This window comes from Erinaceus europaeus, chromosome 4 (genome assembly GCF_950295315.1).
Source record: "Erinaceus europaeus chromosome 4, mEriEur2.1, whole genome shotgun sequence".
Classification (NCBI taxonomy): domain Eukaryota; kingdom Metazoa; phylum Chordata; class Mammalia; order Eulipotyphla; family Erinaceidae; genus Erinaceus; species Erinaceus europaeus.
This window is the reverse complement of record NC_080165.1, coordinates 150,369,290-150,383,190: the sequence shown is the minus strand read 5'-3', so window position 1 is coordinate 150,383,190 and position 13,901 is coordinate 150,369,290. Positions and strand designations below refer to the sequence as shown.

Genomic DNA, 13,901 nt, shown 5'->3' with positions numbered 1-13,901 from the left:
CCTCTCTGTCTTCCCCTCCTCTCTCCATTTCTCTCTGTCCTATCTAACAACGACAACATCAACAACAACAACAATAATAACTACAACAAGGGCAACAAAAGGGAATAAATTTTTTTTTTTTTAAAAGAAGACTGACCTTAGTCTCCTCTGTCCTCAGTGCGTCCAGTAAGTAATGAAGAAGCTCCTGGTTGTCCTGCTGTTGAAAACTCTTGAATCTGGGAGCCCTGTGATTCACAAGCAGAGCAGGAGAGAAGAAATTATTCCACGGCTTATCAACAACATAGTCCCGCTACTGAAAATCATTTTGAAATAACATAGCTTGAGACTCCATTTCTTTTGTTTTTTAATATTTATTTATTCCCTTTTGTTGCCCTTGTTGTTTTATTGTTGTAGTTATTATTGTTGTTGATGTCGTTCATGGCTGGATAGGACAGAAGGAAATGGAGAGAGGGAGGGGAAGACAGAGAGGGGGAGAGAAAGACAGACACCTGCAGACCTGCTTCACCGCCTGGGAAGCGACTCCCCCTGCAGGTGAGGAGTCTTTTTCTTTTACAAACTTCCCCCCCCTTTTAAAAATTATCTTTATTTATTTACTGGGTAGAGACCGTCAGATATTAAGGCAGCAGAGAAGAAGAAAGACAAGGACAGCAGCAGCAGGCCTGCATCGCCACTTGCAAAACTTTCCCCCTGCAGGTAGGTGCTGGGGGCTCGAACCCAAGTCCTTGTGCTTTGTAACAAGTGCGCTCAGCCAGGTGCGCCACCACCCACCCCCTAAAAGTCTTCAAAATGTCTATATAATTCATATCTTGTAATTCAGGACTACTTATATTAAGGTTGAAGGTGCACCTACTTCTGACAAAGCTGATTAAAAAGAATTTTAGGAGAAACTGGTCCTTTTTCAGTCTCCTTCATGCTCTGAAGAAACAGGAACAAGGCTGCTGTCAGCGGTCCTGGGCTTGAAAGGTCCGCCACGAGTGGGTCCTTTAAAACACACCATCAGTTCTATCTCAGAAACACAGTCTTAAAATAAGATACTAGGAAAGGTTCAAGAGCAATACAAAATGAATATATATTTAAAAAAAAAACAAAACAGAAAATGGGGTTAAATGTCTTACCTTAAAAACACAGGTTTCTCATATTCTCTGCCCCTTCTTAATAAACTACTATTTAGGAAAGAAATCACCAATCCTAGGCTGAGCTCCTTGTTTTGTTTTTATTCCAAGCACTGCTCAGCGGTGATCTATGGCAGTGCAGGGAACTGAACCTGGGACTGTGGAGCCTCAAGCATGGGAGTCTCTTTGTATAACCATTATGCTGTCTGCCCCCACCCTCCAGATGCTCTTTTATTTTTTCATATATATTTTTTTCCCCCAGGATGCTCTTAACTGTCGTATAATGTGCTCGTCAAAAAAGTTTCTTGTCTATTGGACATGTGTACAGCTTCCCAGTCATAATCTCTATTTATCTGAAAATAAACATAATTTCCCCAGAACGTTTTACTAACAAAGAATGGGGTATCCTATCACAAATCTAGTGCATCCTTCTGCTGCAGGAGACACAGAGTTTAACAGAAGCAACTCAAATTATCTGCAGGAAAAATCTTCCATAGTTCAAAAAAAAAAAAATTCCTTACCACATTTTATTTCCTAAAATGTTATCTTCAGGGAGCCGGGCAGTGGCGCAGTGGGTTAAACACAGGTGGCGCGAAGGGCACGAACCGGCATCAGGATCCCAGTTCGAGCCCCCCGGCTCCCCACCTGCAGGGGAGTCGCTTCACAGGCGGTGAAGCAGGTCTGCAGGTGTCTGTCTTTCTCTCCCCCTCTCTGTCTTCCCCTCCTCTCTCCACTTCTCTCTGTCCTGTCTAACAACAATGACAGCAAAAAAAAAAACCAAAACAAAACAATAATAACAACAAGAATGATAAACAAGGACAACAAAAGGGAAAAAAATTTAAATTGTAAGCGGAGACTGGGGGCTTGAACCTGGTTCTCTGTGCACTGTTCACATGTGCACTCAACTGAGAGTGCCGCCGCTCAGGCCCCTATAGTTCTTTTTCCTTTTCTTTTAAATTATTTTTTCTAGTCTTCTGACTTCCATCTCAGTTCTGAGAAACAGAAGAGGCTTTACTTGAGCGATGTGTTCAGGATTTAACGGAAGAGTTATAATACAGTTATATTTCTTACCAGCTGGGGGTCTGAGGAAGGAAAAATCTTGAGTTTGGTGACATTTTCTTTGAGTTCACTAATCAGCTCAGTAAAGATGGCAGACTGTGCCAAGTTCTACAGGAAAACAAAAGCAAAGCCTTTTTTATTCATTTTCAATACGGCTCTAGTTTTATAGAACACTCTTGAGGTTTCAAATTTTATCTACCATAGCGAATTAGAAAAAAAATAAATAGTACTCGTTACATGTAGTAAGTGTCACTACTGCAGCCGAGTGATGTCAACATGGAGCTTTCCCAGAAGCGCTGTGAAGAAGGGTGTGTGCTGTGATGGGTGGAGGACAGTGAGGGGAGCCGGCACCGCACGGGCACCGCCCAGTCGGAAGCATGCCTTCCATGACTCAGCCCCACATTTCTCCCCAGTGCCAGGTTACACAGCTCAAATAAAAGTAACTGGTGCTGGCCTAAAGCAAAGCGAAAGCTTTTAGCAGGCTGCGGAGTGGCGCACATGATCCAACACTCAAGGACCCTGGTTCAAAGATCCCGCTCCCCACCTGCAGGGCAAAAGCTTTGCAAGTGGTGAAGCAGGGCTGCAGGCGTCTCTCTCCCTCCCTATCTCCCCTTCCCTCCCTGTCCTATGAGATGAAACAAAGAAGGGGAGAAGGGGCCAGGCAGCGGTGCCCCCAGTGAGGTGGACACACGGAGCCTGCTTTCAGCCTCGTCTCCTCACTTGTGAGTGGTCAAGCAGGTCTGCAAGTGTCTGTCCGTCTCCCTCTCTGTCTCCCTACCTCTCACCTCTCTCAAGTTTTTCTCTGGCCTGTCCAAAATATATATCTATATATATAGAGAGAGATAGATAGATAGGATAGGTACATAGAGATATCTATCTATCTAGATATATACAGATGGGGGGGGGCGCAGTGGATTTGCCCTGCAGACACCAGCCCCAGCAATAACCCTGGTGGCAAAAAAAGAAAGAAAGAAAGAAAGAAAGAAAGAAAGAAAGAAAGAAAGAAAGAAAGAAAGAAAGAAAGAAAAAGGTTTTGCAGTCATGAAAATAGATATTTGAAGAAACTCAGCTCTGCCTGGTCCGACCCCTGGGCCTCATGCAGCAGGGCGCTGCTCTGGCTTTTCTGTGTCTGAAACGATCTCTGTGAAATAAACACATCTAACCTTTTCTTCACATTTTACAAAGGTTTCTGGTGGCTCTTACCTGCAAAACTGCATTAAAGAAGCAAGTATTTCCTGAATGTATAATTCCTTTTACAGACGTTACACTGTTGCCTTTCCTCCCCTTCTTTTTGTCACCTATTTCACATTTTTCTTCACAGTGTCTTATGATTTTAGAAACTGCATCTATGTTAGAAAAAAAAAACAACATGATAAGAAATAAAATTAAATATGTGACATGATTTAATAAAATCAAGAAAAACTCCCCGCTCGCCAACGTGAATCTGTTCCTGAAGGGCAAGAATCCAAATGAATGTCTCTGGGTTTTTTTCTTTCCTTTTTTTATTGTTGTAGTTATTGTTGTTATTGATGTCATTGTTGCCGGACAGGACAGAGAGAGATGGAGAGAGGAGGGAAGACAGAGAGGGGGAGAGAAAGACAGACACCTGCAGACCTGCTTCACCGCCTGGGAAGCGACTCCCCTGCAGGTGGGGAGCCGGGGGCTCGAACCGGGACCCTTATGCCGGTCCTTGCGCTTTGCACCACCTGTGCTTAACCCGCTGCCCAACTCCCTCTGGGTTTCTTATCTGTTCTCCACACTGCTCTGGGGAGTCTTCAGTCCCATGGTGCACATGTCTCTCTCCCCCTCTCCGTCTCCCTCTCCCTCTGTGTCTCTCTCTCCCCCCCATACACACACGCACACACGCCAGCCAGGAGTAGTAAGCCACTCCAGCAGCAGCAACAACAACAACAGAATCTTGTAAAAATTAACAGAACTACATCATAATATGCAGGTAAAATACCCAAGTTTATGGCACATAAATAACATTTTAACATTTCTTTTTTAAAATCTTTTTTTTATTATCTTTATTTATTTATTGGATAGAGACATCCAGAAATCGAGAGTGAACGGGGAGATAGAAAGGGTGGGAGAGAGACAGAGAGACACCTGCAATCCTGCTTCACCACTTGTGAAGCTTTCCCCCTGCAGGTAGGGGTCAGGGGCTTGAACTCGGGTCCTTATGCACTGTAACATGTGTGCTCAACAAGGTGTGCCACCACCCGGCCCCCAGCTTTAATGTTTCTAAAAACCGTTCTCAATAGGTTATTGCCTACCATCACAATACTTTTCTTTTCTTAATCACTCCAACACCATTTTACAAGTTCTTACAGAGCTGGGTATATGGTCCCTTGAAGAAATATGATTCAGCAAAAGTATTTTTTTGGTTAACATTCATAATAATATTACCCTAATATTTTCCATTTATGAACATGAAAACAGAATGTTTGGGGAAACAAACTAGACTGTTTAGCTCTATTATTGAGAATATATATCGTGTGTACATGCAGATAGATCCTACACACACACACACACACACATACACGTGTGACTTCTACATGAGAATATACTTCCAGAAAGGAATTCTGTTTAAATCTTCTAAGAGAAAACAGTGCTTTTAAGCCGCAGCCTACACATGACAAATTTATATATCTGGGTAGCACATTTACCCATCAGTTTTCAAAACATCTGGGGTGGTATCCTAAAGTAAATAATGTTCATAAGACCATCTGGACAAAACTGCAGGCAAAAAAAAAAAAAGCACAAACATATGGGAAACCAGATTTTCCCCTTCCCTTCAGCAGTGAGGACTGACGAACGCTGAGCTGGGAACAGCCACGCTCCACTGTGCGCTGCCTCTCAGCACCACCTGGCTCCCCACACACAGCCACCGAATACAGCCAGGACGGGCAGCGGCAGCAAAGACAGCTTATTTTATGGCTAAATAGCTACTTCACACAAGTGGCGGGGGCCCGTGTGTGGATTTCTACATGTAATTCCGTGAGAATATATTCAAAATTAATTATGCTGCTAGACCTGAATACTAAGCACATCACCTAATCAACTAGGAGAAATACATCTTCTTCTTTTTGTATTTATTTATTTATTTTCCCTTTTGTTGTCCTTGTTTTTCATTGTTGTAGTTATTATTGTTGTTGTTATTGATATCATTGTTGTTAGATAGGACAGAGAGAAATGGAGAGAGGAGGGGAAGACAGAGGGGGAGAGAAAGACAGACACCTGCAGACCTGCTTCACCGGGGGCTCGAACTGGGATCCTTACGCCTGTCCTTGTGCTTCGTGCCATGTGAGCTTAACCCACTGCGCTATGGCCCGACTCCCAGAGAAATGTGTTTTATTTAAAGTGTAAGGTTTTCAACTTACTGAGATGCAAACAGACTAACGAGGGCTGACAAAACGCCTCACTCAGACAGTGTGCGGCTTTGCTGCCCGTGTGCACCGCCCAGGCCCCTCCTCCCCCGCCAAGTTGAAGAACTTTTAGTGCTGTGTCTTTCACGCTCTCCCTCTCCCTCTTTCCCTCTTTATCCAAACAGAAGACAAGAAGAGACTCAGGTGGTGAGTCTTTAGGCTTTCAAGACCAAAAATTGGCAGAAACACCAGCAAAGAAAAAGTTCCCAACGAGGTAGCTAAGACTCAGAAGAGTTTTTAAAAATTTTTTTATATTTATTTTTCCCTTTTTGTTGTCCTTGTTTTTTATTGCTGTTATAGTTATTACTGTTGTTGTTACTGATGTCATCGTTGTTTGGACAGAAAGAAATGGAGAGAGGAGGGGAAGACAGAGAGGGGGAGAAAACGCCCCTGCAGGTGGGGAGCTGGGGGCTCGAACTGGGATCCTTACGCAGGTCCTTGTGCTTTGCGCCACCTGCACTTAACCCACTGTGCTACCGACCGACTCCCTACAGTCTTTTATTTTTATATTTTTAATTATCTTTATTTATTTATTGGATAGAGTCAGCCAGAAATTCAGAGAGTAGGGGTGACCGAGAGGGAGAGAGACAGAGAGACACCTGCAGCACTGCTTCACCACTTGCAAAGCTTTCCCCCTCCAGGTGGGGAATGGGGGCTTGAACCCGGATCCTTGTGCATTGTAACGTGTGCACTCAACCAGGTGTGCAACCACCCAGCCCCTGTAAGTATACAATCTTAAGAAAATACAAGACGGGGTTGGGAAGACAGCACAGTGGTTATGCAAAAAGATTTTTATGCCTGATACATGAATGGTCCCAGGTTCAACCCCTAGCACCTCCACAACACAAAGTTAGCAGTGCTCTGGTAAAAGCAAACACACACAGGAGAGTATAAAAGGCAAGGAAAGGGGCCAGGTGGTGCCGTACCTGGTTGAGCGCACACATCACACTGCGCAAATCTAACTGCCGTTTTATGCAAGGAGTGTAGGATCAATGAGTTTAACAGAATGTTTTATGTTCAATATAAGCTCTTTAAAAATGGTATCAGCCAGTATTAAAAGTATAGACCAGGGAGTCGGGCGGTGGCGCAGCGGGTTAAGCTCACGTGGTGCAAAGCACAAGGACCGGCGTCAGGATCCCTGTTCCAGCCCCTGGCTCCCCACCTGCAGGGGAGTCGCTTCACAGGCGGTGAAGCAGGTCTGCAGGTGTCTGTCTTTCTCTCCCCCTCTCTGTCTTCCCCTCCTCTCTCCATTTATCTCTGTCCTATCCAACAACGATGACATCAATAACAACAATAACTACAACAACAATGAAAAACAACAAGGACAACAAAAAGGGAAAAAAAAATATATATATATAGTAAAGACCGGGTTTACTGGTCTAGCAAATACTTTGTGAATCATCTATCTAATTCAACAGAGCAAACCGATTTGATTTCACCGGAAATTCCTCTATTCTGTGTTTGTAGAATACGTATATGACATTTACCATAAGTCAGGGAATATTAAACCACTTTATAGTAAGATGTATCCCATGTGCTTCTCACAAGAAAATTCTCTTGCTCTTTTTCAATTCTGGTTACATGTAACCTACATTAGTTCAGAGCTTTACTATTGTCCTCAGGTTCCTGGTCTGTATTTGAGGAGAAGGGTGCGGTGGTGAGACGGTTTTTCTAAAAGCACATGGCAGCATCAGATGTGAGTCCCACGCAGCTGTAGGCATTCTTCTGGGAACCTGCACTGGGCCCCTCAACTGTTAATGCAATTGCCTAAGGCAGCCGTGCAGCAGTAATGTGACTGGCTCAGTCCCACAATTGAGAGAAGCTGAGACTCGCAGGGCCTCAGCTCCTTCCTCCACCTTGGGGACCCAGCACAGCCTTGATGCACTGGCTGTCAGGATTCCCGCTCTCTCCAAGCTAACCGTTAACCTGAGAAACCTTTACTTAGTTGTAGAATGTCGGCGTGGACACAGGAGCGGACAGGTGTAAACAGAGAGGTATTTTATATCCGCGTAGCTCAGACCTCTGCTGAGTGATCTTTCCGAGGCAGAACTCGTCTTTGGCTCCTCAGCTGGCATTTACTGCTGGCTCTCTGTTTCTGCTGAGTAGTCTCCGGCCGTGAAAAGGTCCTTCACCGTCGGCTAGGTACTAGGGTGCCACCTCTCGAGCTTCAACCCTCATCATCCACCAACATCACAGGACTAAGCCTGGCAACTGGCGGAGCCCCCGAACGTAGTGAGCTCTCTTTGACCCACAAACCTCTAAGACTCTTAATTCCAAAAGTGTCCTGATGCCTTCAGAGGATAACAGTCCAGAGTATTCTCACAGTCCGCTGTGGCAGCGACAAAGCAGCGGTATGTGCAGAGACACTTAATGCTGTGTGACCCGTCCATACCCTTCACTGGACCAAAAGATCATTAGCAGAGAGAGACCGAGAGACCTTTTATCTCTAGTAGCTGGTATGATGTAGAAACAAAAAAAAAAAAAAAAAGAGGGTCTCTTCAACAAATGGTGCTGGGGAAATTGGGTTGAAACATGCAGAAGAATGAAACAGAACCACTTCATTTCACTGGACACAAAAGTAAATTCCGAATGAGCCAAGGCCTTGGATGCTAGTCCAGAACCTGTCAAATGCTTAGGGGAAGATGTTGGCAGCGGTCTTTTCCGTCTAAGTTTTACAGGCGACTTCAGTGACTCAAGTCCAATTTCAAGGAAGACAAAAACAAAAGTAAACCAGTGGGACTACATCAAACTGAAAAGCTTCTGCACAGCAAAAGAAACCACCACCCAAAGAAAGAGACCCCCAGAATGGGGGAGGATCTTTACACCATATGTCAGAGAAGAAGCTAATAACCAAAACATATAAAGAGCTCACCAAACTCAGTAACAACAAAACAAATGAAGCCCCATCCTGGGGGCCTGGTGGTAGCAGCCCGGATGACTCCATCCATAAGTGGGGAGAAGATACGAACAGAATATTCACCACAGAAGAGACCCAAAAAGCCAACAGACATATGAAAAAGTGCTCTAAGTCTCTGACTGTCAGAGAAATGCAAATAAAGACAACAATGAGATACCACTTCACTCCTGTGAGAATGTCACACATCAGAAAAGGTAACAGCAGCAAATGTTGGAGAGGGTGTGGGGTCAAAGGAACCCTCCTGCACTGCTGGTGGGAATGTCAATGGGTCCAACCTCTGTGGAGAGCAGTCTGGAGACCTCTCAGAAGGCTAGAAATGGACCTGCCCTGTGACCCTGCAATTCCTCTCCTGGGGATAGATCCTAAAGAACCCAACACACCTATTCAGAAAGATCTGTGCATACCTTTGCTCACAGTAGCACAATTTGTAGTAGCCAAAACCTGGAAGCAACCCAGGTGTCTAACAACAGGTGAGTGGCTGAGAAAGTCGTGGTACATAAACACAATGCAATACTACTCAGCTGTTAAGAATGATGAACTTTGGGGCTGGGTGGTGGCACACCTGGTTGTGCACACGTTACAATGTGCAAAGGCCTGGATCGCGCCCCTGGTCCCCACCTGCAAGGGGAAAGCTTCCCAAGTGGTGAAGCAGTGATGCAGGTGTTTCTCTGTCTCTCTTCCTAGCACTCCCTTCTGTCTAGATTGCTGGCTGCCTCCATTCAATAAATAAATAAAGATTATTAACAAAGAATGATGAACTCAATCTTCTCCAGCTTGTCTTGGCTAGAGCTTGAAGGAATCATAGCAAGTGAGGTAAGCCAGAGAGAACGATGAATATGATGGGATGGTCTCACTCACAGACAGAAGTTGAGAAATAAAAAAGGAAAGGGGAAACACAGGGACAGTGGCACGGTGGCAGGTGCATTAAGCACACATGGCATGAAGCACAAGGATGGGGTAAGGATCCCGGTTCGAGCACTGCTCAGATCTGGGTTACGGTGGTATGGGACACTGAACCTGGTACCTCAGAGCCTCAGGTATGAATCTGTTTTTATAACCACTGTGCTAGCTAACCCCCAACCAGCTACTCCTAGTGAACTCTTTCTATGCGCTGTAGAATAATCCCACTTCGTTAAGATTTCTTTAGCAAGTGCTTGACTTACTTGTTTTAGAAGCATGCTTCTGGAGAAAATCCACTGTTTGAGACAAAGCCTTCTTATTACGATATGCCAATAATTTTCATCACATTCATAACACCTGAAAAAATATAACATTTAGGAAAACATTATGGAAGACCCTTCAATAATTTGCACATCAGATAGTCGAGTTGGTCTTTATGCACTTGTCCTTAAATTACAGGACAAATGGAATTCACAGGAAAGACAAAAGGTTAATCTATAAAAATAAATACAGAGCAGTTCAACTTTTAAAAATTTATTTATTTATTTTTATTTTATTTATTTATTCCCTTTTGTTGCTCTTGTTGTTTTATTTTTGTAGTTATTATTGATGTCATTGTTGTTAGGACAGAGAGAAATGGAGAGAGGAGGGGAAGACAGAGAGGAGGAGAGAAAGACAGACACCTGCAGACCTGTTTCACCGCCTGTGAAGGGACCTGCCTGCAGGTGGGGAGCCGGGGGCTCGAACCCGGATCCTGACGCCGGTCCTTGAGCTTAGCGCCACCTGCGCTTAACCCGCTGCGCTACAGCCCGACTCCCTAAAATTTATTTTTTAAGTAGAAGCAGAGAGAGCAAATGGGGCCACAGCACTTAAACTTCCTCCAGTCTGGTGGGGGCCAGGCTTGAACCTGTGTCGTGCCCGGGGCAAAGCAAAGCACTGCCAAGGGAACTATTTTGCCGGCCCAGGTGCAGTTCATAAGGAACTTAGCATTCAAAATCAAGTTCGGAGAACTTATCCTAAGTGTGATGGTGTGTCATGGAGGCTTTTTAAGTCAGATATGTTCCAATTAACTTTAAAAAAAAAAAGAGCCACTTTAATTGATGTCAGATTGGAAGGGATTAGAAGTAAAAACTGAAGGGGGGGTGGGGGCAGAGCCACGATGGTGACTCAGAAGCAGCTGCTGGCTTGAGCTCTGACAACAACTGCTGGAAAGCGTAGGATCCTGGCCTTCAGCAGGACGGCAAACAAGTTCTAAGCCTGACACCAAGGAGCCGCCAGGTTCTGGATGCCAGCAGGATGCAGACCAGACTTCTCTGGACAGACGACCCCACCCATGTGTCCTGGAGCTCTGCTTCCCCAGAGCCCTGCCCCACTAGGGAAAGAGAGAGGCAGGCTGGGAGTATGGATCCACCAGTCAACACCCATGTTCAGCGGGGAAGCAGTTACAGAAGCCAGACCTTCCACCTTCTGCATCCCACAATGACCCTGAGTCCATGCTCCCAGAGGGATAGAGAATAGGAAAGCTATCAGGGGAGGGGATGGGATATGGAGATCGGGTGGTGGGAATTGTGTGGAATTGTACCCCTCCTAATCCTACAGTCTTGTTAATGTCTCCTTTCTTAAAAAAAAAAAAATGAAGAACAACAAATTCACTTGTTTCTTCCTTTACTTGCTGCGCTGGGGCCTCACACATGCAGAATTCCACCTCTCCTGGGATAAATGTTTCTCTTTATTACAGACAGAAATAGAGGGAGAGACACCAAGGTCCTGCTCCCCCAGTGGTGTGCGGAGAGGGCTCAAGGCCAGGGCTGTGCACAGGGTAAGGCACACAACTTACTGAAATACTGGGGAGCTGTCTCCTACTCCTATTTATCTTTTAGTAGGAACTGTAATGAATGAGATAAAAAAAAAATAGGAGAAAAAGAAGTGTCCAAATACTGCCAAGGCAGGGGCCTGGTGGTGGCGTACCTGGTTGGCAGCACATGCTACATACAGTGCACAAGGACCTGTGTTCAAGCCCCGGTTCCCACCTGCAAGGGGAAAAAGCTTTGTAAGTGGTGAAGCAGGGCTGCAGGTGTCTCTCTGTCTCTCTCCCTCTCGATCATCCCCTTCCCTCTCAATTTCTGGCTGTCTCTATCCAGTGAATAAAGATAATTAAATAAATAAAGATAACGGCCAAGGCAGGGCAGAAGCTGAGGGTCTGCCAGTGAGTTTCAAACAGGAGAAATTTGTCTCCTGTCCAGGCTAAACTTGGCGAGGTTTCAAGATATTTTTGGTTGTCGCCCTGGAGAAGCTGTTATTGGCGGCCAGTGGGTAGAAGCCAGGGACGTTGCTTAACATTTTATAACATAGCAGATGGTCCCCTCCCCAGAAAGGATCACCAGCCTCCATGCCACTAGTGCTGACAATGAGGGAGCCTGGGTGGACGGAACAGGACTTGCTCCAAATTGCTGGTTGGCTCAACCCGTGGGTGATGAGTACAGAGAAGTCCATTATGGCGTTTCCCCCTTTTATTAAAAAGCGAGAAAGAAAGGGGCTGGCAAGGTAGTTCGCGTGGAAGGGCATCTGCTTTGCCCCAGCCTGCAGTGCGCACGCGGGATACGTGATGCCTGGGAGCGTCGCTGCTAAGGCGCTTGCTTCTCTTCATGCTTCTCTTTCCAGCTAGGAAATGTCCTCAGCCGAGAGCAGCGTGGGTCTGCGGGCTGCGAGGAAAAGCTGCAGGGGAGAAGGAGACAGCTGCAAGACTCCTGGCTTCCTAACCTAAGTCATGACGAGCCCACTTAGAGATGCAGAAACGGGCCGGGCGGTGGCGCAGCGGGTTACGTGCAGGTGGCGCAAAGAGCAAGGACCGGTGGAAGGATCCCGGTTCGAGCCCCCGGCTCCCCACCTGCAGGGGAGTCGCTTCACAGGCGGTGAGGCAGGTCTGCAGGTGTCTGTCTTTCTCTCCCCCCTCTCTGTCTTCTCCTCCTCTCTCCATTTCTCTCTGTCCTATCCAATAACGACGACATCAATAACAATCATAAAAAAGGGCAACAAAAGGGAAAATAAATATTTTAAAAAATGCAGAAGACACATCTTTTCTGGAAAGCTATCTTCCACTAAATTCACTAACTAGAACTCTGAGAGACCATGATGGAACAGCGTGTTGAAGAGTGTTTTCTGAATGTGACTTGTTACGCCAACGTCCTCTTACATACTCACGTCTTCTTCCTACAACTGCGAGTAGTCCCAGATTCTCAGTGTGTTTGGGTTTCTTTTCGAAATAGTATTCAGTGGCTGGTGAGGCAGCACAATGCTTGCGTCCATGCCGGCGACCCTGAGCTCCCTGGCTGAGTGCCAGCACTGCCATAAGCCAGAAACTGAACCTTGGATCTTCAAGTCTGGGGCATGAAAGTCTGTTGCGTGACTGGTATGCTGTTATAGAGTTGAAGCGATTAGTTACCAGGCTCATTACGACAGTTACTCAACTGGTTTAACAATTACCAAAATAAAAATATAACTGTTCATTTGTACAATGGTGAAATGTTAATAAATGTTTACTGAAGTCGCAACTCAATTATTACTTGGCATAGAACACACTGTTATGCCTTCAAAATAAAACCTGCAGGGACTGGGCAGCAGCACACCCAGCTAAGCTCATAGATTACCAGCACAAGGACCCGGGTTCGAGCCCCACTCCCCACCTGCGGGGGGTCCACTTCACAAGCAGTGAAATAGGTCTGCAGATGTCTTTCTCTTCCTCTCTCTATCTCCCCCATCCTCAATTTCTTTCTGTCCTATCTAATAAAATAAGAAAAGGAAAAAAAAAAAAAGGTTACTAGAAGCCATGGAGGCCCACTGACTAGAGAAAATAAAAAAGAAATTTAAAAAACCCTGTGTAGAGGCAATAAATTTCAGTGACTGGAGAGGTGAACAGTTACAGAGCTCAGGATTTGTAAGCCTGAAGCACTGAATTCCATCCCTAGCAATTTGTACCAGAGTAAGGACCTGACTCTCTCTCTCATTAATAAATAAATGATTTTTTTTTAAAAAGGCTGAGTTCAAAATAATTCTTATTTTCCAGGTACTGCTCAAAAGCTTTTTCAGGTTTAATCTCTCACAGCAGTAACAAACTGTGCTGTGGGGGCCAGGCAGCAGCGCAGTGGGCTAAGCGCACGTGGCGCAATACGCAAGGACCGGCGTAAGGATCCCAGTTCGAGCCCCCGGCTCCCCACCTGCAGGGGAGTCACTTCACAGGTGGTGAAGCAGGTCTGCAGGTGTCTGTCTTTCTCTCCCATCTCTATCTTCCCCATCTCTCTCCATTTCTCTCTGTCCTATCCAACAACAATGACATCAATAACAATAGTAATAACCACAATGATGATAAAACGACAAGGGCAACAAAAGGGGGCAAAATGGCCTCCAGGAGCAGTGGACTCATGGTGCAGGCTCTGAGCCCCAGAAATAACCCTGGAAGAAAAAAAAATACAAAAAAAAAAAAAAAGC

At 45.4% G+C, this 13,901-nt stretch overlaps 1 protein-coding gene across 1 annotated transcript in view; it reads right to left on the bottom strand.

Moving 5' to 3' along the window:
• Positions 1-13,901, bottom strand: part of USP45 (ubiquitin specific peptidase 45) — a 43,497-nt gene that overhangs the window by 10,692 nt on the left and 18,904 nt on the right. The window contains 6 exon segments of the mRNA XM_060190740.1: positions 137-224; positions 851-981; positions 2,184-2,279; positions 3,375-3,511; positions 9,665-9,757; positions 9,760-9,773. Of these exon segments, the coding sequence (XP_060046723.1) occupies positions 137-224; positions 851-981; positions 2,184-2,279; positions 3,375-3,511; positions 9,665-9,757; positions 9,760-9,773 (559 nt within the window).